Genomic DNA, 26,654 nt, shown 5'->3' on the forward strand with positions numbered 1-26,654 from the left:
GCATGAATAATAACTCAGATACTAACTCAGATACTTCTTGTTTTGAGTACTGTGCAGTTGGGTCTTTAGGATATAGGTCAAAAAAAGGAATGATCATTTCATATTCATGCTCTCATTCTGCAATAATGGCACAATGGAGCATTCACCTGGCTCTCCAAGAGGGAAGGGGAGACCAGGTAAAGGGAGTCATAGCTTTTTCTGGGCAGTGAGCCATATGGGCCAGGTGGTCAAGAAGGGTCTTAAGAGGAGATCAGAATTTAGAGGGAACTTATTCTGCCATTGGCCTTCTGCTCCATTTTCAGTCCCACTCATCTCTATCCTTACCAACTCAGACACAGGTCAGTTCTTCACACTGACTGCTGCTTCTACCCACCTGTACCATAAAAGTTTACAGGGTTCAGAGCTAGAAGGAAGGTTCAAGATCATCCAGTCCATCGCTTTTATTTTGCAAATAAAGTAAGACCCAGAAAGTTGAATTAACTGGCACAATCTTACACATGTAATGACTCAAAAGGCTAGTAATCCTATCAGGTCTCCTAATGCCAAATCCTACTTAAAAGCTACCCACAATCATGAATAGATAAGAAAGGGAAAGAAGCTTGTAAAAAGAATTTCATTTTAAGAAGTAAATAGGCAAGAGAGAGCCAAAAAAAGAGAGAGGGAGGGAGGGAAAAGAGTGGGGTGAGTGAGATGAAGGAGAGAGTCAGAGAGAGAGAGAGACAGAGACAGAGAGACAGAGACAGAGACACACAGAGAGAAATAGAAATAGAGAGACAGAGACTGAAAGAGAGACAAAGAGAAAAAAAGGGGGGAGAAGGGGAAAGAGAGAGAGAGAGGGAGGGAAGGTGGGGGAGAGGGAGCTTAGGTATGTGGGTAGTTATAATAACGTATGAAAGGAAGATTTGAATCGAGCTGAAAATACCAGAAGGGTGGGGGAAAAAACAACTTTTAGACTTTAAGATGTCAAGGGAAGAAAGTAATTCACTAAAAATTAGAATTTAACAAATGGAAACAAATGACTCCATGAGACAACAAGAATCAGTCAAGCAAAACCAAAAAAAAAAAAAAAAGAAGAAGAAAAAAGAAAAGAAAAGAAAAGAAAAGAAAAAAATATTTAAAAAATGTAAAATACCTAATTGGGAAAACAACTGACCTAGAAAATAGGTCTAGGAGAAACAATCTAAGAATTATTGAACTCCCTGAAATACATGATGAAAAAAAGAGCGTGAACACTATTTTTCAGGAAATCATCAAAGAGAACTTTTTGGCTATCAGGTAAAATGACCATTGAAAGAATTCACCATGCTTCCTGAAAGAGACCCCAAAATTAAAACCCCAAAGAATATCATGGCTAAATTTGAGAACTCTTGGACCAAGGGAAAATATTACAAGCAGCCAGAAAGAAACAATTCAAAAAGAGGAGCCACAATAAAGATTATTTAGGCATAGCAGCTTCCACTTTAAAGAATTGAAGGGCTTAGAATCTGATATTCTGAAAGGTGAAAGAACTTGGAATGTAGCCAAGAATAAATTTCCCTGATAAACTGAGCATTTTCTTTCAGGGAAGAAGATGGACATTCAATTAAACTGCTGAATTTCATTTATTATTAATGAAAAGACCAGAGCTAAACAAAAAATTTAACTTCAAAATATAGAACTCAAGAGAAGCATAAAAGGTAAAAAAAAAAAAAAAAAAAAAATCTATTGAGAACTATATTTCTGTTATAGTTATATTGAGAATACATATATAATCTGATTTTACTGTTATAATATAAAAAAGAAACTGAGATGAAAAGGGGATTGTAACAGAAAAAAAAGGGGGGAAAGTGAAGGTAAAATGAGGGAAATTACATTTTAGGAAGAGACAAAAAAAAACATTTTAAATGAGGGAAAAAAGAGAGGGTGACAGATATTTTGTGAATCTTACCTCTCATCAAATTTGGCCCAACGGAAAGAATATTAGATATATTTGGTTTCACCGAGAAACATCTCTCATCTTATAGAAAAGTGGGAGGGGAAAGGGAAAATAGGGGAAGGGGTAGGCTAAATAGAAGGGAAAAGAGAAATAGTAGGGGAAAGGTATAAGAAAGGGGGAAAGGGGGAGGATTGCTTGAGGCAAGTACTGCTCATAAGTAAAATACTGGGGAGGAGAGAAAAAGAAAAAGGAAAGAGAAAAGTATAATTTGGGGTTAATGTGATGGCACAAAATGCAGAATTAGAAGTTTTGACTGTAAATGTGAATGAGATAAACTCTCCCATAAAATGTAAGTGGATATTAGACTGAATATTAAAAGCCAGAATCCTACAATATGTTGCTTACAAGAAACACATTTAAAGCAGAGAGATACAAACAGAGTAAAGATAAAAACCTGGAGCATAATCTCATATGCTTCAGTTGAAGTTAAAAAAAAAAAAAAGTGGTGGTAGCCATCCTGATCTCAGATCAAGCAAAAGCAAAAATTGATCTAATTAGAAGAGATAAAAAAGGAAACTATATCTTTCTAAAGGGTATGATAGATAATAAAGCAATATCAATATCAAATATATATGCAACAAGTGGTGTAGCATCTAAATTCCTAAAGAAGAAGTTAAGAGAGTTGCAAAAATAAATAGACAGCAAAACTATAATAGTGGGGGCTCTCAACCTTGCTCTCTCAGAAGTAGATAAATCAAACCACAAAACAAAGAGGTGAATAGAATACTAGAAAAACTAGATATGATAGATCTATCTTTGGAGAAAATTGAATGGAGACAGAAAAGAGTAAATTTTCTTCTCAGCAGTTCAAGGAATCTATACAAAAATTGACCATATATATAAATATAAAGACCTCAAAATCAAATGCAGAAAGGCATAAATAGTAAATGCACTTTTTTCAGATCACAATGCAATAAAAATTACATTCAATGAAGGGCCAGAAAAAAATAGAACAAAAAGAAACTGGAAACTAAATCATCCCATCCTAAAGAATGAATGGGTAAAATAGCAAATCATAAACACAATCAATAATTTCATCCAAGAGAATGACAATAATGAGACAACATACCAGAATTTGTGGGATGCAGCCAAAGTGATAATAAGGGGAAATTTTATATCTCTAGATGCTTCCTTGCATAAAATAGAGAAAGAGAAGATCAATAAATTGGGTTTGTAACTAAAAAAGCTAGAAAAAGAACAAATTAAAAACCCCCAATCAAGTATCAAACTTGAAATTCTAAAAATAAAAGATCAATAAAATTGAAACCCAAAAAATATTGAATTAATTAATAAAACTAAGAGTTGGTTTTATGAAAATATTAACGAAATAGATAAACCTTTAGTTAATTTGATTAGAAAAAGGAAAGAGGAAAAATTGTTAAGTCTCAAAAATGAAAAGGGAGAACTATCCATCAATGAAGAGGAAACTAGAGTAATTATCAGGAGTTACTTTGCCCAACTTTATGCCAATAAATTTGACAACCTAAGTGAATTGGAGGAATACCTACAAAAATATAGATCGCCCAAATTAACAGAAGAAGAAATAAATTATTTAAATAGTCCCATTTTAGAAAAGGAAATAGAACAAGCTATTAATCAACTCCCTAAGAAAAAATCCCCAGGATCAGATGGATTTACATGTGAATTCTACCAAACATTTAAAGAACAATTATCTCCAATTTTATATAAACTATTTGAAAAAATAGGGAATGAATGACTCCTACCAAATTCCTTTTTATGACACAGACATGGTACTGATACCTAAACCAGGTAGGATGAAAACAGAGAAAGAAATTTATAAACCAATCTCCCTAATGAATATTGATGCAAAAATATTAAATAAAATATTAGCAAAGAGATTACAGATTATCATCCCCATGACCAAGTAGGATTTATACCAGGAATGCAGGGCTGGTTCAATATTAGGAAAACTGCTAGCATAATTGACTATATATCAATAACCAAATTAACAAAAAAAAAAAATTACCTCAATAGATGTAGAAAAAAACATTTGATAAAGTCCAACACCCATTCCTATTTAAAACACTAGAAAGTATAGGAATAAATGGACTTTTTCTTAAAATAATCAATAGCATTTATTTAAAACCATCAGCAAGCATCATATGTAACAGAGATAAACTAGAACCATTCCCAGTAAGAACAGGGATGGAATTAGATTGCCCACTATCACTACTATTCAACATTGTATTAGAAATGCTAGCCTTGACAATAAAAGAAGAAAAAGAGATTAAGGGAATTAGAGTAGGTAATGAGGAAACCAAATTAGCACTCTTTGCAGATGATATGATGGTATATTTAGAGAACCCCAGAGTTTCTACTAAAAAGCTATTAGAAATAATCCACAATTTTAGCAAAGTTGTAAGATAAAAATAAATCCACATAAATCATCAGCATTTTTATACAGCACTAACAAAATCCAACAGCAAGAGACAAAGAGAAATTCCATTTAAAATAACTGTTAATAATATAAAATATTTGGGAATTTATCTGCCAAGGCAAAGTTGGGAACTATCTACCAATGAAGAGGAAACTCAAATAATTATCAGGAGTTACTTTGCCCAACTTTATGCCAATAAATTTGACAACCTAAGTGATTTGGAGGAATACCTACAACACTACAAAACACTTTCCACACAAATAAAATCAGATCTAAGCAATTGGAAAAATATCAAATGCTCACAGATAGGTCAAGCAAATATAATAAAGATGACAATACTCCCTAAACCAATCTACTTATTTAGTGCTATACCAATCAAACTCCCAAGAAACTATTTTGCTGAACTAGAAAAATAACAACAAAATTCATCTGGCGGAATAAAAGGTCAAGAATTTCAAAGGAATTAATGAAGAGAAAAGCAAATGAGAGTGGCCTAGCTATATCAGATCTAAAACTATATTATAAAGCAGCAGTCATCAAAACCATTTGCTACTGGCTAAGAAATAGAAAAGTTGATCAGTGGAATAGGTTAGGTTCACAGTACAAAATACCCAATGACTATAACAATCTAGTATTTGACAAACCCAAAGGCTATCTTTTGTGGTAAGAATTCACAAATTTGACAAAAACTGCTGGGAAGATTGGAAACTAGTATGCTAGAAAGTAGGCATAGATCCACACCTAACACCATATACCAAGATAAGGTAAAAATGGATTCATGATCTAGACATAAAGAATGGTATTATAAACAAATTAGAAGAACATGGGATAGTTTACCTCTCAGATTTGTGGAGGAGGAAGGACTTTGTAACCAAAGAAGAACGAGAGATTATTATTGATCATAAAATAGATAATTTTGATTACATTAAGTTAAAAAGGTTTTGTATAAACAAAATTAATGCAGACAAAATCAGAAGGGAAGCAATAAGCTGGGGAAACATTTTTACATTCAAAGGATCTGATAAAGGCCTCATTTCTAAAATATATAGAGAATTGACTCAAATTTATAATAGTTCAAGCCATTCTCCAATTGATAAATGGTCAAAGGATATGAACAGACAATATTCAAATGAAGAAGCTGAAACTATTTGTAGCTACATGAAAAGGTGCTCCAAATCGCTACTGATCAGAGAAATGCAAAAATAACTCTGAGATACCACTACACACCTCTCAGATCTCAGAAAAGATAATGACAAGTGTTGCAGAGGATATAGGAAAACTGGGACATTGATACATTATTGACAGAACTATGAATGGATCCAACCATTCTGGAGAACAAAGTAGGAACTCTGCTCAACAAGATATCAAATTGTGCAAACCTTTTGATGCAGCAGTGTTTCTAACTAGGATTATATCCCAAAGAGATCTTAAAGGAGGGAAAGGGACCCACATGTGCAAAACTGTTTGTGGCAAGAAACTGAAAACTGAGTGGATGCCCATCAATTGGAGAATGGCTGAACAAATTATGGTATATGTGTGTGTGTGTATGTGCGCGCGCACACACACACACATTCACTATGGAATACTATTGCTCTGTAAGAAATGATCAGCATAAACTAAAGAGGAAACAATTGAGGGTACTGGCTCTAAAGCAGAAAGGAATGTCAGACTGGAGAAGCTAGTTCCTTTTTTGGTTAGTAGGTGCCATATGAATACTTAAAAGACATGTGATTGTCTCAATATAAGAAATTCTTTTCCTCCAAGGTTAATTAGACAAGTCCTGGTATGTTGCCTCTTGCATAGAGAGGATAAACCACTTGCCAATATTCAAACAATCAGTATCTCTCCCTTGTTTAAGGTTCAACCTCCTTTCTACTACAAACAGGGTACAGAGAAGTGGGACATACTCTGACATGTGTTTGCCATGTTTTTAGTCTTTTTGTGTATAACAATCCTGTATCAGAGCACTTTCTTGTATTCAAAGGGAAGGAATTTGGCTGAAAATAAGTCAATTGTGTATGGTGCTGGGTCAAATTCTATTCTGGTGACACTAATTTATTTCCTACGGACTCATAAAATGAATAATGGATATGACACAGAGAGGGAAATTTAGATTTGGTTCCAGTTGCTTGAAAAGGCATTTGGTTGTATGGGGTTAGTGGAATGAGTTCTCCATTTGGTATTCAAAAACCTGGCCAAGAATCTTGGCTCTTCCACTTATATGGGTAGGTCACTTCTCTCACCCAGTTCTTTAATCTATAAAAAGGGTTCTCAAGAACTTCTTAGAAAAACATATAAGCTAAAAGGCTGCAACTAATTTGTGTTTACCTTTCAATCCCCAATGTACAAATAATTGGAAGCTATTGAGAAGACAAAAACTCTGTGCTTTTTAATTTGGTAGGAAAAAATACCACCTTAAATAATTTCCAATAAGTCATCTTCTACACAGGTGGTATAATCACAAAAGATTGTATGAAAAGATAAAAAACTTAGATCACTTTCTTCAACTATCCTTTGATGATGTGAAATCATAAAGCAGAGGGATGTACACTTGCTAAAGCATTCATCACTGATCTCTCAAAGAATTCAAATGGAATAGCAATTCTATATTAACGTGAGGTCTTCCATGAATTCCTATTTGTTGATTATCCTATGATTAATCTCTCAAATATTGTAAGGCCTCCTAAATAATATCCCAGTTCATCAAATTTGTTTTACTTAAATATCTATGCAGAAGAAAAGAACACTTCAATTGCCCAAACTGTAACTTTTAGTTGGCTATTCGAGCTATAGATATAGATATAGATAGATAATATATAGATAAATTAAATTAAATAGATATTATTAGGAAGCAGAATGACTAGAAAAGGAGGTGAGGTGAGATGCAGTGAAAATTAGAGAAAATCAACAGAAATTCTGCCTGTTTAACTTATACTCATACAATGATAAGAAGGCCTTTAGCAAGTTGGATGGAATCCCTACAGAAGTATAGAAGAATAGAATATTAAAAAAAATTCTTTTTTTAAGTAAAATATTTGAAAAGGTCATATATTATGCTTATAGATGAGTAGAAAGATAGGGAGAGATAGCAGTATGGTTTAATGGTGACAGAGCTGGTTGTACAACCAGACCCCCAAAAGATTCACTTAGTAGCAAACAATAGTAAATCTCAACTTTCAAGGATAAATGGAACACCCCAGAGAATTTTTTCTTTTTTGTTTGTTTCTGTTTTTTCTAAAACTTTAATCAGTGATATATAGATGACACCACAGTTGGGAGGGAGTAATGTACTATCAGTTTAGAGCTATGAGCCAAATCAGAGATGGAATTCTACTCCATAGAAATAATACTCTACACTTGAAATAAAAAAAAAAATCAGCTTATATATAGACTAGACAAGGGCTTTTTCTAACTTTTTCAACTCATGACCCTTTTTCACTGGAGAAATGCTTGTGTGATTCCAGGTATATAAAATAGATGTACAAATCAAATATTTACTGATAGTGAATCTTAATTTTTTTACCCCCACTTTCAATTATGAAACCCCCTATGCAGTCATAAAGTTAGGAGCTAGCTCATACTTAGAAGAAAGAAAATTCTGGGTTTTAAGAACTTTTTTTTTAGCTTAAATTTGCTCAATGAAAGCAACCAAATATGCTAATGTTGATGACAATGATAACAAAAATAATAATAACATTTATATAGCATTTGTTATATGTCAAGCCCTGTGAAATGTTATATAAATATTTTCTCAATTCAATCCTCATAACAACTCTGGGAGGAAAATGCTAATATTATCTCTATCATTACTATTCTAGGCTGCATTAGAAGATGCATTATTTCCAGAAGAAGATACACAAGCTGTGCTGGATTTTTCTCTGATCTGACCAAATCTGGAATACTGTGTTCAGTTCTGGGCATCCCATTTTAGCAATGACATAGACAAGAAAAGAACTAGCTCAGAAAAGGATAATCTAGATGCTGAGACGAATAAATTGGTTACATGAGTTGCAGAGATTTAACCTGGAAAAGAGAAGATGAAAGAATGATATAAGAGTCATCAGTGAATGAATAAGCAAGAACTGTGATACTCACTGGAAACACAATCTAAAAGTGAGACAAACTCTGCTCTCAACAAGTTTACATTGGAAGGAAGGGAAACATATGGAAGAGTGATAGGGAAAGGTACCAAAGGACAGTCAGTTGACCTATCCAGAGGCAACTGTGTCATTGATTTGATTAGAATTCTTATGTTGCACAATTACAGCCAAACACTCAGCTTCTCCCAAGGCAAAGTTTAAGTTGGAGGATAAAGTAGAAGAAAATGATTGGGGTGAAAATGAAGCTGGAAGCATTTTTCAGGTATAAATTCAATTAGAGGCACCCTTATGTCATTTAATTAATCTGTGATTTGAATGGAATGATTGTCTTCACAGCATTTTACAGATGGATGTCATAGTAAGAACTTTATCAGCTTTTAGAGGATTAGAGAAATGGGAGTTTTTCAGGGAGGGACAGAGCACATCATTTCCTGAGCACATGTCCCAGAAGCATCAGCTTCCTTCAAGATTCATCTGAGGATCATGACTTTTGCTGATCTCTTCAGCTATCAGAGCCTCTTCCCTTCTCAAATGGCTCTGTACTTAGCTGTATCATTGAACATATGGCATCCCTCCAATAGATTGTAACCTCCATGAGGGAAGCATCTGTTCTGTTTTCTCTAAGACCTTGCATGGTTTCATGCAACTGTTTGCTACATAATATCAATTGAATTGAATCTCATGCCCTCATTTGCAGATGAAGAAACTGAAATCCAGAAGGGGAAAAGATGCTTATCGAAGTGTCAGGGCAGACACTAAACCTCAGGGTCTTTTGACCTCTCTCCCCCAAAATCCAGGACTTTCAATTCTACTAAATTGCCAGATACATGCTCAAATAAGGAGCATAATGGAAATCTGCTCCCCATTGTATCATTTCAAGGCCATCGAACATGAATCTGTAGAAAATGCCTTTTTCTTCTGAGAGAGAATTTTGCTTTGCAAATAGCACTTTTTCCCCAAATTCCTTCCTTTTGAAGAGAAAATAGACCCTGGGGACAGGCTAGTCATAAAGGAAGAAGGTAACAACATGGCAAATAATTGCTGCATGTAGCAGAGCCCACCCTGCTTCAAGAAAACTTCAGGGAAGAAAGAGTGACTGCCTTTATCTCAGATGTAGCCTTCCTTTATAACTCATCTTCCTTGTTAGAGGTCTGTCTCTTCCTGTAATTTCATCAAGTACCACATTTTCATACAAAAGCCTGACCCCACTGTTTCTAAAAATTACAGTCAAATCAAAATTCATCTCTTTCTGAAGAAGCTATTGGGAATGGAAAGCAATGGTCTCACTGTTTTTCAACACTCTTGGGCAGTGATTAATTATTGCAAAAATGAAGTGGAAATGACTATCTTCGTTCTATTGGGAAGGGGTAGTGCATATCAAGAAGAACTCTATCAATAAGCAAGTATTTCTGAAGAGTATACTCTTGTGCAAATGATGTTGTTGTTGTTGTTTCAGTTCAGAGGATTAAACCCATATCTTGTATTCCAGTTCTGGGGCTGCTTTCTCATTTTTCTTTTTGAATAATGAGAGTTTAAACCCCACTGTGGTGTTAGCAACAGAGGCATCTGGTGCAGCTGATCATTTCTAATTTAATTTGTGCAGTGAGATGCCTGAAATCCTACCTTTTGTCCCTGCGCATCTGTTGTGATGTGGTCGGTTTCCCCATCCTCTATCTCCCCCATCTTCAAAAGATTGACTTCTATGGTACCAACAGCTTTTCCACCATCGGAAGATCTGAAACCAAAAACGAAAGATGAAATCCTCCTTCAGCCCCTAGAGTGCCCAGGAAAAGAAGCTTTCCTTGAGGAAACATTTTCTATGCGGTCCATTTTGTAGGTTCTTTAAGTTGCAATACAGTAATTTCTTATAAACATAAAATGAAGGCAACAATGGAATATTTTTCCCATAAAACTCCATTTAATGAAATGAACCATAGATGTATTAGGAAAAGTCATGGGTGAATAATCACACCTCATGAAGGTAAAATCATTTCATAAGTACCTATAATGTTAAGACCAAATGTTCTTAAATGGGTGCACAATCAGGCTATTAATAGCATAACAGTTTAGAATTTTTATTTTCCTTCCTTAAGGACTGCCTCCCAATTAACAGCTACATGTAAGAAATATAAATAGTAAAACAGAGAAACTACAGAAAAAGCAAATCAGCAAAAAAATATTGAGTGGTGGAAAAGACTGCTGAATTGGGTACCACCTTTGTCACTGCAGTCAAGTTACTTTCCCCCTCTCTCAGTTTTTTCATATGAAAAGGTGGGGATTGGTATTGCTGCTTGTATACCTCCTCCTTAATCTCCTAAGGCTCCCTTTTCCCTCCCAGCTAAATACTTTCTTATATATTCCACTGACAATATTGAAGCCATTTTAATGAGAATTCCCTCTTAATATCTATGCTTCATCACACATCAACCAGAAATTTTCCATCATTCTCTCCACCTTCACTCATCTCAAATGAAAACATAGCTCATCTCATTCCCAAAGCTTATCCCAAACCATCCTGTCTTTTCCAGCAGACTGCCCTGGTACTCATTGTCCCCTTTGCCTCACTAATCTTCAATCTCTTCCTATCTACCGGTTGCCCATAAATATGACTCTGACTTCTCATCTCTCTTCCCTTTTTGTGGCTTGACCACTTGAGAAAACAATCTATAAGCAGCACCTCCATTCCATGTCCTCGTAATCTCCTATTAACTTTCTTCACTTGGGTTTATATCTTAATCATTCAACTAAAACTGTTCTCTCCAAGTTTACAAATGACTTCTTAATTGCTAAATCTAATGGTATTTTCTCAATCCTAATCTTTCTTGTTCTCTGGGCAGTTTTTAAGATAATTGGCCATCCTCTTTCTCCTAGATATTTTTTTTTCTCTTAAGGTTTTCCTTAATGACTCTCACACAAGATACTTCATCTCCTGACTTCTAGAGTTTTGACTGGATGTTCCCTATGACTAGAATTGCCTTCCTGCTCATCTCTGATTCTTGGCTTCTCTAGGCTTCCTTCAAGTCCCAGATAAAAGCCCACTTTTTATAAGAATCCTTTTCTAAGTATTTTTAAGGATTATTGTTGAATATTCCCAATGTTTTATGTGTGTATACACATACATATAAACATGGAAAAACTATAAGACAAAGAGAGAAAGAAGGAAAATAGATTGAGAAGATATTGGCTATATAGATATTCTTGTTGACTAATTCAAAGAGCCATCACAGAAATTTAGAATTTCTTAAACAATGATCTTTCTTATTCTTGTATTATCTATTCTTATTCTTTTTGTGTTGTGTATGAATGTGTGGGCATATATATAACAAATATAGTTATTTTATAGCTAATAATTACTATAATCAAGACACATATGTATACATATGTTTGGATTATTGAATTATTTTCATGCTGTCTTCCCCTTTGATTATGAGTACCTTAAGAGTAAGAACTAATTTTTAACTTTCTTTGAATACCCAGAATTTATCACAGTGCCTAAAACACAGTAGGTGTTTAATGCATGTTAACTGATGCACAGAAAGGGCCATCAGAGAAGATTAAAGGTTTTATGTAATGATCTTTCTTAGTCTTCTTTGTATATTTAAGTTATTTTATGATTTATAATTTTAAAAAAATAAGGAAAAAGAACCCACACACTTAAATGTTTATGGAAATACTTTTATGGCAGCAAAAAACCTGAAAACAGTTTAACCATTAGTAGCATATGAACATAATTTATAATATATAATGCAAATATATACAGTAAATATATAGAATTCAGAGAAGCTTAAGAATACCTGTATGAATTGATGCACAGTGAGGCAAGCCAAATCAGAAAACAATGCACACAATGCCTATATTAATGCTAATAAATAAAAACAACAATGAAAGCAGAAGAGAATAAGTATTTATACATCACCTACTTTATGCTTAGTAAAAAGCTAAGTGCTTTTTACAAATATCTCTTTTGATAGGCAATGAGGTGATACAAATGCTCTAACATGGAAAACTCACTCTTGAGAAAGTGATTTATATTTATATAAAAATTTTTATATATTTGTATTATATATAATACATATATGTATATATATATTCCCTCTCTCCCCCATTTATATATACAAACATACACACACATATATATTATATATGTATACATTTTAATATTAATAGTCATATATACCATATACATATCACACACATATACATACATATATAGACACTTGTATATATAATACATATGCATAAATATATACATAATACATATACATACTTATACACAGATCCATATTTATATATTATATACATACAAACATACTCCTATATATATGTATACATGTGTATGTGACACACTCATGAATAAAATTTAGGATAGAGTAAAATACAATGAGGGATTTGAAATTTTAAGAACCCTTCCATCTTGACAATTATAAATAGAAACATTCCTTTTCTTCTTCATAAACCCTTTTTCAGCATCCCCTGTTGACTTAGATTTTGACTCGGACAAATAATTTCTAAGTTCTCTTCTATAAAATTCTGTAATTCTCAATGATATGTATCTTACAAACACTTAACCAAACTAAAAAGTTATAGGAAGAATAGCCTCAAACAGCAGGAATGTTATTTTTAATGTACTCAAGATTCCCCTTTGCAGAAAGCAAAGCCCATCTATTGATACTGCTGGCAATATGGCAATTCAGAATAACAATAATAATAGAAATTCTAATAATAATATTCCTTACTCTAATGAAATCTTTTCCCCCTCCTTTCCAAATGTTAATTTAAAATAATATTTTTTAAAGAGGATTCATTGACTTAGATTAAAAAGTAACTTATATGTGAGTAATACTTTAAAGTTTACAAAGGACATGAGGTAGTGAATACCTTTGGCTTCTGAGTTAGGAAGAGCTGGGTTTAAACTCTTATCTTAGACACATAAGAGCTAAGTGATCTTGGACAAGCCACTTAAACTTTATTGACCTCCATCCTTCATCTGTAAAAAGAGGGGACTGGATTAAATGGACACTAAGGTCACTTCCAGCTTACATCTATGATCCAATGAACTTTAGATATATTACATGATTACTCCTCAAAGTAATTAACATTCCCATTTTACTGATTAGCAAGCTGAGACTTGTCCATACTCTGACATCTGACATTGAAGGTGAGTTTTAAACACTGTTCTTCCTAATTTCAAATCCAACACTCTACCTACCATAAAAAGCTACCTTTCAAAAGCATATTAATTAAATGAAAAGCCAACCTAATAAGAAATTACTCGATGATTAGAAGCTTTTTGTCCAAAAGCTTTCCAATTATAAATTGAAAAGAAGCTTTAGAATTGTGCATTTAATGAAATTAAAAGGAGAGAATGAATATCCGTGGCATTGCTCATATCACTGTAATAGAATGACTACACACAATGAAAGGGGAAAGGATTTGCTCATAAGGCAATATATTAAAATTCCTTTCTGATAAGAATGGAATGCCATGTTATTTGTTAATTTTAAATAATAATGCTGAACATAAATTAGGAATATCTAATGAAGAAAATGCAGATATTTGTCACATCTGTACTATGCACATTGGTGATGAAAGCTGGATCTAATACCCAAGTAAACAAGATCCTTGAAGAAAGGATCTATCTCATATTTAGTTGGGCTTGATTTTTATTTTGTTTTTATATTCTCAGAAACTATAATAGATCTTGCCTATAGTGGGCACTTAATGTGCTTGGTGACTTATATTGAAGTGTAGGCACTAGAAAAAGTCACATCCAGAAGTCTGAGATGTCCTTAAGGATTTGTTAATCCTCTGCATAGTATGTGAATTCAGGACTAGCTGGGACAAATTGGAATGTTTCATATTTATAATGGACAACTCAATTCAAGGAGGTTTCTGAAACTAGCCCCGTTTTGCATTCCAAATGCATTTCTTTAGTGATTTTTATACTGTGCATTGTAGATAAAGAACTGTCCTTGAAATCAGGAAAAAGTAAATTGAAAAGTCCTTTACTATATATTGGTTGTGATATCCTGGGAGAATCATATAAACTGCCACTGTGTACCCTAGGATGAGGGATTTTTTTGAAACTTTTTTCCCCATTCATGACCCATTTTTGCCCAAGAAATGTTTATGGGACCCCTTATTTGTGGAAATTAAAATAGGTATACAAATCAAACATTTATTGATAATAAATCATAATTTCACCCCCTGCCTCCCCCAATCCATCATATGGGAAGTTTGGCCCTGGGTAAAACTCTCTAAGATGGTAAATTGAGGAGGACACCCCTCCAGCATAGTCTCTTCTCACTGATGGAATTATAGCTGTGGTAAGAAGAAAAAATTTGTAAATTAAATTCTCTTTTTCTTCTATTGAAAACAGTAGAAAGCTCAGAGATGAAGCACAATCTACTGATCTAAACATGCTTTCTCAGTTCCAATCCCCTTTTTAAAAACTCTTGAAAGGTTTTCTGTGCCCAAATGCAGAAGCTGAAAAGAGGTTTTACCTTACAAGACAAAAATCTGGAGGTTGGGGGGAAAGTTGGGAGAGGGGAAAGGAACACTTTTTGAGGAAAGCCACTGTGATGTGGACACTAGCACTCCGCTGATCATTCCCAATCTTCTGAAAATCTGCTCCAGTTCTTCATCCCCACCCAGGATCTCCATTTCATTAACATGCCTCTCCTGGGCTTTTCGCTCCCCCAGTCCCTATTAGAAACAAGCTTAAACTTTCTAAGGGAGAGGCAGCTTCCTATATCTTATTATGATTATACCTGTAATGCAACTATTTTTGTATTTCCAGTCAAGAGACTTCTTTCATTTGAAGCAGAAACATCTCAGTGGTTTCTCCAAATCAAAGTCTCTTGATTCTCTTAATAAGCAAGTATCAAAATGCAAGTATTGAAATGACTTAAGTTAAAAGGAATTGACTTATTAACCCTGTTTGGAGTACATGAGATATCTTTGTTTTCCAGCAGTTTTATTGAGAAAGAAATCTTTAAGACTGGGGGCAAAGACTATCTCAGCAGTTTATTATATGGCTATTATATAGCCTATGAGAACAGACCATGAGATCAATCAATAGGATTCAAGGCGAGTCAAGCCCTTATTAAGTGCTTACCATTTGCTAAGCTCAGGAAATGGAAAAAAAAAAATGGAAAATGTGTCTGCTCTCAGGTTACTTAAAATCTGTACATCTAAATTTGTAAACACCTGGAGAGATCATCTGGTACCTTAATTTGGTCCTGAAGTATTGATTCTGTCTTCACCCTCAAATCCAATTTCCTTGCCACTTTAGGGTATAAATATACCTAATACCTCCATCTTGGCCCCTCGATCTTTTTGGAAGATATCTTGAAACCTACTCTTAAAATATTCCCTTTTCACACACACACACACACACACACACACACACACACACACGCACACACACACACGTTATACAATTCTGCTTTTTATTGAACTATAGTAGCATATCTCATAAGACCATAAGTAGCAGTATACCCTCGTGGTTGATCCATATGACAGTTTCTGTCACTGGGTAGGGTTAGGAGGACTAGAGTATCTAGAGAGCTGAGTTTTAATTCTAACTCTTTTACTAATTAACTATATGACCTTCTATAAATTATTTAACTTTGCTGGGCCCATTTGCTCATCTGTTAAATGAGAGGGTTGAACTAAAATTAACTTCTAACATTATTTCCAAATATTAAATGCTAACTTACTTGCAGTCAAAGCACATTCGAATCCGTCAGATTGTCAGTGCTGCTGTCATTGAGATTTCAAAAATTGCACATGCTTGAGGTTTTAGGGACTGCACACAGCTGAAAGAAAGCCATAAGTCAGCTGGGCTAACCCCCAATCAATCAATCAATTAACATTTACTAAAGGGAGATAATATGACAAATACATACAAAGCAAGCTATATACAGAATAAATAGGAAGCAATTAACAGTAAGAACTCACTGGAGTAAAGAGAGATTGGAGAAGGCTTCCTACAATAGGTGGGATTTTAGATGGGACATAAAAGAAACTGGGGAGGTGAGTAGCTGGGGCATTCTAGGAATGGAGGAGGCAGAGAAAAAGCCCCATAAATAGGCAGAGCACCTTTGTTCCTGGAACAAACAGAAGGGCAGTGACAAGATGTAAAAAGACTAGGAAGGTTGGGAGAAGCTAAGTTATAAAGGGCTTTGAATGCCAGAGCATTTTATATTTGCTGCTGGAGCCAGTAGGAAACCACTGAAGTTTGTTGAGTAGGTGGATTGAGTAGGGGAATCTACTTTTTAAGATAATCACTTTAATGGCTGAGTGGATTAGAGGACCAAAGAAGTGAGGGCTGTAGACCAAATAAGTGAACTCTTAAATGGTTCTTGTCTCCAATAATGGCTCCTTGACACACAGATTTTCTAGGGAAAAAGCACTGAGAAAAAAAAAAAAAAACTCTGGTAATACATTTGATTTGGCAATAACTCTTTTAGAAAGGTATTTCTTGCAGTGTCTGACACTCCCTCCTGCTTTCCTCCTACAGAAGGTTATTATGACCTAAAGCTGGAACTCGTACTTTGATGGCTGTCATGGTCAGGGTTTGTCCTATCTAACCTTGGCAAAATATGATTCCTTGCTGAAGTCTGAAAGCCCTCCTCCACATCATCACAATCGGGGATAGAAAATAGCTAATACAACACATGGATTCATTGACACAACTAAACAAAGGCAAGGTTTATACTACTGGCTACTACTTTTAAGTTACTTTAACAAGTGACTTTCATTTGCTTCCTAAACATATGGAATAAAGAGATTAGCTGTTACTTAGTAAACCTATTCCATTCACAGTAAGAGTTACTGAAATTACTAATATTTACTAATAATTACAAATAGTTACATATAGCCTCTTAGTCTTCTCCATTTTTCAGAAAAATGCTTAATATTTCTTAGAATTCATTGGTATTGCACGTGCGCACGAGTGCTCACTCTCTCCTTCTCCCCCTCTCTCTTCTCTCTCTCCTCTCTCATACACACAAAGCTCTGTTTTCACATCTCCAATAGAAACATAAATTTCCAGAAGACAGAAGCTGTGTTTTTCATGTGATTCTATGACCTAAAACAATGGTTATCCAAAAAAGCAGTTTGTTGATTTGAATTGTGCCTTTTAAAATAATAGGTTTTTAATAATAAATCACTGTCTCCCTACAGTTATTCTGAAATGAACATTGAAATCCTCCTGAATTGAATAGAGGTTATCCTTCACTCACTCTTCTGCTAGCTGCTTAACATTATTTTCTTTCTATCCAAGTAAAACTTTGAAAACTAATTGGAAAATAAGATACAAGAGATTCTTGCTTTGGTTTTCCATCAAGAAAGATGACATTAATACTAAGGATAATATATCAAAAATGGTTACCATGAAAGTGAAACCAACAAAATAAGAATCCCTTGCTAGCTTACTTGGTCTGGAGATGCTACATTCCAGCATGGGTGGTGTGGAGTGTCACAGATTGTAATCACTGAAAAAACTATGAAAAATGAGTGACATGTCCTAGATATGGAGTAAGGCAGATGTTTATCATGATTTTCACAAAGGAAAAAATAAAATTGTTAAATTAGTGGGTTTGGTGTTAATCAATGGTAAATTACCAGAACAGATTAATAGAAGTTTCAGAAGGGAGAATATCATCACCAATAACTGGCAAGACATGATTAAGAACAAGTTATACCAGACATTCAACTTCATTTTGGACAAGTTTTCTAAACTCAGGAGCATAGCTAAGTGGATAGATTTAGAGTTAGAAGCAGTCGGGTTTAATATCTTCCTCTAAGATTTCCTAGTTTTGCAAACTTAAATAAGACACCACCCCCTTTTTTCTTTCTAGGATTTATCTACTAATTTGTAGATGAGTTGCCATTTGTTTTACTGAAGTGAATTTCCCATGTTGACAAAAGCTCAGATCCTTCCCACATTCATGCATTCTAGACTATTTGATCAGGGAAATGGCATCAGCATAATGTATCTTGAGCTTAGCCGAGTATTTGAGAAACTGCCTCTCAGGATCACTTGGGAAACTAAGAGAGAAACAGACTAGATTGTTTCAGAATTGGTCTACTGACTGAAACCAAAGAGTACTGACAAATGAAATAAAGAATATCAAAAACAGAACACTTCAGAGTTAAGATTCCCTAACACACTCAAATGGCCATCCAGACTGAAGATCATGATAAGAACTTCTTTAAGCTGCCAATTCTATTTGAAATAGCTCTGATATTCAGAAGGGTTTTTTTTGCCTGATAAAAAGCCTAAATTGCAACTTCCAACCAATGATCCTAATTCTGCCTTCTAGGGAAAAAGAAAATAAGTCATGGGATCTTGGAACTAGAAGGTCCTTGGTGGGACATTATAATCCAGGCAACTCATTTTACAGAGCAGAAATCTGATACTTATGGAGAGTAAATGGTTGAGATATTTGGATTAAGTATCCAAAGGAGGATTTGAACCAACATTCTGTCAGTGCTCTTTTCCATAGTACTTCTGCTTCTCATCTCCCTTCCTTATGAGCTCTCTACATATCTGAAATAGCTGTCATGTCTCCTCTCACCCCAAACCTAAGTCTTTTCTTGGCTGAAAACTTTCAATTTCTTCAACCAATCCTCATATAACATGGGGAGTGAAGGGGCATAAATAAGTTTTTAGGTAGTACCCACTATGTACCAGGCACTGTACTTTACAATTATTATCTCATTCAATCCTTACAATAATCCTGGAAGGTAAGTACTGTTTATATTCCACTTTACAGTTGAGGAAACTGAGGTAAATAGAGGATAAGTGACTTGCTCAGAATCAAACAATGAGGAAGTAGGTGAGTCCAGATTTTAACTCAGAAATTCCTGACTCCAGACTCAATGCCATTAGTCCCTGCCCACCAACTACCTCTATGACATGGATGTATAGATATAGTGCTTCTTCTGGATGCCCCCTTGGTTTATCAAAGTCCTATAGCATCGATAACTGAACAGAATACTTCACATTTGTTCTGACCAGGACAGATCCAGCAGAAATTTCATCTGTCTCTGGAAGTTACACTTCTCTTTCTGTCATCTGAGATCACATTAGGATTATTACTATTATTATTTTTGCTGAGATGTCACATTGCTTACTCAGAGCTTTCTGTCTTCAACAAAGCCTTGTCTCTCTACCCCTTCCTCCTTCCTGAAGTTGATTTTTTGAACTCAATAATGAGACTTTACATTGAATCTTATTGAGATAAATCTATCTCAATGCTGGCTTGTCATGATCTTTCTAGATCCTCATTCTGTCATCTACTGCATTAATTCTCTTTCTCCTCAGATTTGTATCACATTTGAATCTGATGGACGTCCCATTTATGCTTTTATCCAAGTCTTTGCTAAAATTTTAAACAGCTCAATTGGAATCTGGAGGGAAATTTCCAACAAACTGCTGCAGGGCTCTGTCCTTGGTTCTATTCCATTTAGCAATTTTATTACTGATTTGGATGAAGGTATAGATGGCAAGCTTATCAAATTTGCAGATGATATAATCATAATTAGGGACAGGGAGCTGGAAGAGCCAGAAAATATACTGGGTTACAGAATTTGAATCCAGAAAGGTCATGACAAGCAGGAACCTTGGGCTAGAGTTAATAAAATGGAATGTAATAAAGATCAATGGAAAGCACGCCACTTGGGTTTGTAATAGCAGCACCCTAAGTCAAACATGAGGGAGATATGGAGGCAAAGCAGTTCACATGAAATAGAATTAAGTTGTTCCAGTGGATTCCATAATCAGTAAAGTCAGTGCTGCAATGTGGCTGCATCCCAGATTCATTGCAATCCTAGAGAGTATTGATAGAAGTTTAGAATACTGAATGATTATTTCATCTGTAGGCATACCATTTTAAAAGGAAAATTCACAACGTGGAGCATTAAGGGTTTCAAAATGATGCCATATGAAAACTGATTGAATGAACTTATTTTATAACCTTGGAAAAGATAAATATTCTAAAAAGGAGAGCTGTTATATGTAAGTGAAATTAGGGTCAGAGCAATTCCCTATAAAGGCTTGAAATAGGACCAATGAGCAGAGCAATAGGCAGGCAAATGTTAGCTCAATACAAGAGACAACTTCCTAATTAACATAATTATCTTAAAAAATAGAATGAATTACCTTGGTATATAATGAGCACCTAAGGGTTTTTATGTGGAGAATGGTTCACCATTTGGTGAAAAATCTGAAGTCATGATTTATTAAGGGGTTAAAGTAGATTGTGATGTTCTTCAATCTCATCCCTAAAACTTACTTGGATTTCTTCTTTCAGGGTCCATGAACTGATGAAAGCCTTTAAGCCAGGTCTTCTTGCTCTTTTCTAAAAAAAAAATTATTTCATGGACCCTTTTGGCAGCCCAGTAAATTCTATGAATCCTTTCTCAGAGATGAAAAATTTAAATGCACAAAATAAAATATATAATATTACCCAAGGAAACTTATTCTACCGAAATATTATGATCAAGGTATCATATTCCCCTCCCCCAAAAATGTGTCATTAGTCCCAAGTTTAAAAGTCTTGCTTTAGAGAATAAAAAAGGGAAGGAGCAAAGGGGCTGGAGCTTGACTAGTCCATGGAGGATGGAGCAGGGAAAGAGAGAAAACATTGCTTGTTAAACAAAAGGAGAGCAGGAAAGAAACTAGAAATCTTAAAATTATTCCACTGGCATTTCAATATCGATGGATTGAACATACAGTTTGTTATATTTTCCTCCAAAATGATCTTTCCAACAAACCTCCCTTTTTCTGTTGAAGACTCCACCAGCTTGCCAGTCTCCCAGGTTTACAGCCTAAAAATAATCCTTTTACTTCCCCCTGTCAATCCCTGTCCTGCTTTCCCCATCTCCCCACAGCAGCTGCATAAGTTATCAATTCTATCTATACGTTTTTCATATTTTGTCCTCTTTGCTCACTCAGCCACACCTCTAGTCAAATACTCCTTCTCACCTAAAGCACAGTTAAAATCCAGCTTTTTGGTCTCCATTTCTAGTCTTAGCCTCTCTGATCTATCTTCCAGACACTTTCTATTACTATCCCTTTCACACATTTAACATTGCAGTCAAACCAACATCTTAGCGGTTCTCAGGACTCAACATGGTGTCTTCCAACTAGATATTTTTTCATAGACTGAGAATCCCTTCAATCTCAATTTGGGTGTCACATCCTTTTAAAAGCTATTTTTTAAAGGCTTCATTCTCCTTTTCCCTTTGTTTTTTTTCTCCTTTCAGTTTTTTTCCCTCCTGAAATATTCCCTCATTTTTACTTATCTGTGTATATAGTATAATGATAATAATGATATTGATAAGTAGCCTTTATGTAGAATTTCAAGATTTGAAAAGTCCTCTGGTCCTCATAACAACCCAATGATGTAGGTGTTATTATTCTCATTTTTCAGGTGAAGTAAATTAAAGACAGGTTAAAATGACCTGCCCAGGGTCATACTACTAAGTATCTGAGGCGAAATGTGAACACATTTTCTTCACTCCAAGTTCTAGCTGTCTCTGTCAGTATAAAGTAAATATTTTGAGATCAGGATCTATCTTATTTCTCTCTTTTTTCCATATTTTCTTACATACAGTAGGTGTTTAATAGATATCTGTTGAATTGAATTGCATTAATCACATGGAAATGACATCTGAAAAGGGAGCAAAACTTGATAGCCAACATTGTTACTGGTAGAATTGCATGAACCAGTGGACCAGGGTCCACAGAGATATCCAAAATAAAAGGTCAAAATAAAGAATAATCATTCAGTTCAGTGGTTGCAGGGAGCAACAAAATGTAATCTGAGGTTCAGGAATTGACAGTGAAGTACCAGCAGGGTAACACTGTGAAGAGGTGGACTGTCATCCTGGTTAGCTTAAACTCTCATAAAAGCATTTTTGCTCTTCAGATTCTCTGACTGACTTTTAGCTGATTTCTTGGCGTTGCTGCCATCCTCCCAAGCCACTGCAGAGTCTCCAAGAGCAGCATCCTGAAGGTCCTTGCTTTTTTCAATTGCCACAATTCTATTACCTGGATTCTGCTGCATACTATGACATTTCTTTATTTAGAGATCTTAAATAGACCCATTTACCTGTTATAGCTTCCTCATCTAGACTCAAGGGCCTCCAAGTTTTCTTCTAGCCCTAACTATTGTCTACATTCTATGAGTCTAAAAAACCCAAATTATGGTAACAAATACCTGATTCAATCTCTGTAGAGAAAAGAAATTAGATAAAGCAGGTTGTTACCAAATCATTATGACTTTGTAATTTGGGTGGCTGTTCGACCAGAAAAAAAAAATTGATTCTTGACATCTTAAGGATTTACGATCACTTCAGTCAAGCCCTTGCTTCACCACTAGACAGTCTTAAATACTTAACTATGGAAACACAATCACCAGGGCTGAGAAGGGTGAAATAGCAACAATACCAATCTACGCTCTATTTTCCCAAAGATTTTTACCATACGTAAACATCAATGAGTAACTTTAACATTTGTCTCTCACACCTAATGAAGTCTTCAGATTCATAGGCAGAAGTCTAAAAACCCAGTTAGGAGGAGGAAGGAATTGTAATATGATCAAAATGACCTTAAATAATGACAACTAGACGGCATTACCTTTCTGCCCAATGGATCCCGCCATCTTTCTCAAGGATGTTCAATGGCCAGATAAACATCATTTCTAGATTTTGTAAAAATGTCAGCATACAAAAAACAACCAATAGTTCTAAAAATATCCAGTGAAGAAAGCCATCATGAGCTGGGTTAGACCCCATGGACAGACAGTCCAGGCTGGACCAATGGAACTTCAGACAAGAAGAATTTCATTATTAATGAAATAAGCACAGAGGTAAACCACTAACATCCATGACACTGGTGGAGCTTTCGGTGGCTTTGTATTAGTGATAGGTATATGACAGTAAAGAAGCTTAATGCCCAGATCATATTGTCAGACCCAAATAAAAGGAGGGGCAAGAGTAAAATTAAGACATAAGGATCCCTGCATGAAAATACTGGCTTATTTTAAAACATGATATTTTTTATTTGGCTTATTTATAAAACATAGTATGTTTGACTGTGTATTTATTTTGTTAAATATTTCCCAGTTTTACTTGAATCTGGTTTAGAAGCTTTCAGGAGTATTGTAAGCTATATGTTGGAAGGCACATCCCAGGAGGCTTCCCTTTTTGACCCCCCTGGCAAAGAACACTTTCCAATAAATAGCCACAAAGGAAATTGAGCAAAACAGTCGATAAGTTCTGATTATATATAGCAAATTCTTAATCTTTTTTTGTTTCATGGACTCCCTTGGCAGTCTTTTGAAGCCTATTGACCTTTTTCCCTGAATTATGCTTTTAAATTCAGAGAATAAAATTCATGGGATTACAAAGTAATTAAATTATATATATTTTTTTAAATCTATTTTTTAAAGCTAATGAAACCCAGGTTAAGAATCCCCAAAGAAAGTCAGAGATAGTGACATCTCAGGGGTTGAAGAGCAAACATCAAATTTGCACAATGAGATTTAATTCACATTCAGACACTAATTTAACATGAAAGACACGGGGGCAGCTCTGGGTTAACAACCAGTCATGACTGTCACCTTTATTTCCAGTCACTGTGGGTCCCAGAGGAAAAACTCAAGGATTCTGGAATAGCTAATTAGCTGTCCTGCACACAGGGAAGGTTCCCTGTGCCTGGAGTTACCCCTCCAGGAAGTTGTCCACCCCAGCCCTCTGGCTAGAGGATGTAGCAAAGCAGTACCTATGAGAAAGAGCAGGAAATGCCCTTCTATAAAGAACCTGGTCCCTCAGCTGCCTGTAAGTGAAAAGCTACCATGCCAGACAGGAGACCAAAAAAAAAGAAAAAGAAAAAGCAGGAAGGAAATTCATATTTAGTTACTTTCTGCTGGGGGGAAGAGCCCAGTCTGCAGCATCCAGAGATCGGATCTTTGGATCTGATGCAAGGGAAGAGACAAATCTGGTCCTTAGTGCCCTCCCTCCATCAATCAATCAGTGAATCATTAAATAGTTATCATATGACTACTATGGACCAAAAAGATCAGCTCCAGCCATCCTAACCTACGTCTGGCCACTGGATCCACTTGGCTCTGGAGGGGCAGCCCTCCCACTCTCAAATCCACTTCACTTGCATGTCATAGCATCCCCTCCCTGATATCATGGTCCCCTTTGAGAACAAAGAACAAACAACCACAGATGTGGGCCAGGTGCTAAATGCTGATATTTTAAAAAGAGTCTCTTATCTTGATATTTCAGTGGTGGATACGACCTGCAAGAACAGTTGAATGCACAGAGCTCCGAGTCTGGAGTCAGGAAAACTCAATTTTGTGAATTCAAATCTGGCCTCAGACATTTGATAGCTATGTGATTCTGAGCAGGTCATGTAACCATTTGCCTCAGTTTCCTCATCTGTAAAACGAGCTGGAGAAGGAAAAATGGCCAAGAAAATCCCAAAACGGGATCACAGAGTCAGACGTGACTGAAAATGACTGAACATCAATAGTACAATCTGCAAATTACTATAAAATACAGGATATATCCAATCGAAGAAAGATTGATTAAGCTCCTGCTATGTGTCAGGCACCTTGCTAAGCGTTATACACACAACTGATAAAATGAAAGACAGTCCCTGAACTCAAGGAGCTTATAGTCTAATAGGGGAAGGGGTAGAAAAGGGAGAAAAACCACAAAAAAGTGTCAGGAAAGGAAGAAGAGGGACATCTTGCTCCATGGGATTGATAGTAGGCAGGGCAAGAGACACAGAGTCAAAGTTTCTGCTTTCTATAAAGAAAGGCACTTGGAGGAATGTGATATTCTACCCTCTGGCACTCCAATTACAGGGAGTTGGGGTTAGTAAAAGCTTGAATGAGCACCATGATGAGGAATTTAACCTGAGAGAGGATGTGGTTATAAATATAAATGAAAAATATATTTTTACTACATGTACATTTATGATATTATATAGACTTTGTAACATACATATTTACTATGTTATATACACATACATCATACATGTGTATATATAATATGTAGATATGCATAGATATGTACCGTGTGTATATATGTACACATATATACCTATACACAGATACATACATGTATATGTATATATACATATGTATGCTCATGCATATACACAAACAGATATAAATTGGAAGTAATTTCATAAAGATGCTAGTTTTAAAGGGGACTGGGAAAAGCTTCTTGAAGGTGATGGGTTTTTAGATGAGATTTGCAGGGGGAAAAGCTTCTTGAAGAAGGTAGAGTTGTAAGTGAGATTTGAAGGAATCCAGGGAAGTCAGGAGATAAGGGAGATAATATTCCAGACATGTGAGATAGCCAGGAAAAATGCAGAATTTAGGAAGAGGGCACTGTTAGCAGGAATAATGCAGAAAGTTTCTTGTAGAAATCCATCTGGGTCTTGAAAAAAGGATTCTATAGAGTAGCGATGTGGAAAGAATGGATGCAGACATGAGGAATTAAGACAGAGTATGGACATTTTTATACCCAAGATTGCTTTTTTATGATCCAGTAGATTCCAAGCTCCCTAGTTCTGACTTAGCTTAGGATCTAGCACAGTGATTTGCACGTGTTGTTTTCAGTCCTAACTCTTTGTGACTTCATTTGGGATTTTCTTGGCAAAGATACTGGAGGGATTTACCATTTCCCTCTCCAGTTCATTTTACAGATGAGGAAACTGAGGCAAACAGGTTTGAGTAACTTGCCAGGAAGGAGGCTCATCTTGACTCCAGGTCTGGCACTCTATTCACTCTCTGCCTGTTGTCTGATGGCTGAGAGATGGTCCTGAGCTGCCCGGTCATTAGGGGTTACAGCCACTGTTAAGAGCTGATGTCTACTTGCTCTATAGGGTATTCCTGAAGAATCTTCCACTGCAAAGGAAGTAGCTTGGGAAAGGCATCCATAGGTTAGAGCAGGCTAAGTTTAGTGAGAAATGTGTCAGACTCCAGAGACTTCAGAAAAAAATACTGGCTGATTTCATGAGGAAAATCCAACCCAGCAAGTATTTATTAAGCACCTACTTCATGACTTCATCAGTAGAGTAAGGTATAAATAGCCATATATAAGGCATGTAATAGCCATTCCCCAAACAATGGCTGCCCACTTT

The 26,654-nt window shown here is 35.4% G+C and overlaps 1 protein-coding gene across 3 annotated transcripts in view; it reads right to left on the bottom strand.

Annotated features, from left to right (window-relative positions):
• The window catches only part of INPP4B (inositol polyphosphate-4-phosphatase type II B), a 931,109-nt gene that overhangs the window by 289,723 nt on the left and 614,732 nt on the right, over window positions 1–26,654 (bottom strand). For all 3 annotated transcript variants that reach the window (XM_051965729.1, XM_051965726.1, XM_051965728.1), the window contains one exon: window positions 10,097–10,208. In XM_051965729.1, coding sequence (XP_051821689.1) covers window positions 10,097–10,208 — 112 coding nt within the window. The remainder of the gene's footprint in view (window positions 1–10,096; window positions 10,209–26,654) is intronic.

The sequence above is a fragment of the Antechinus flavipes genome, chromosome 6 (assembly GCF_016432865.1).
Source record: "Antechinus flavipes isolate AdamAnt ecotype Samford, QLD, Australia chromosome 6, AdamAnt_v2, whole genome shotgun sequence".
Lineage (NCBI taxonomy): Eukaryota > Metazoa > Chordata > Mammalia > Dasyuromorphia > Dasyuridae > Antechinus > Antechinus flavipes.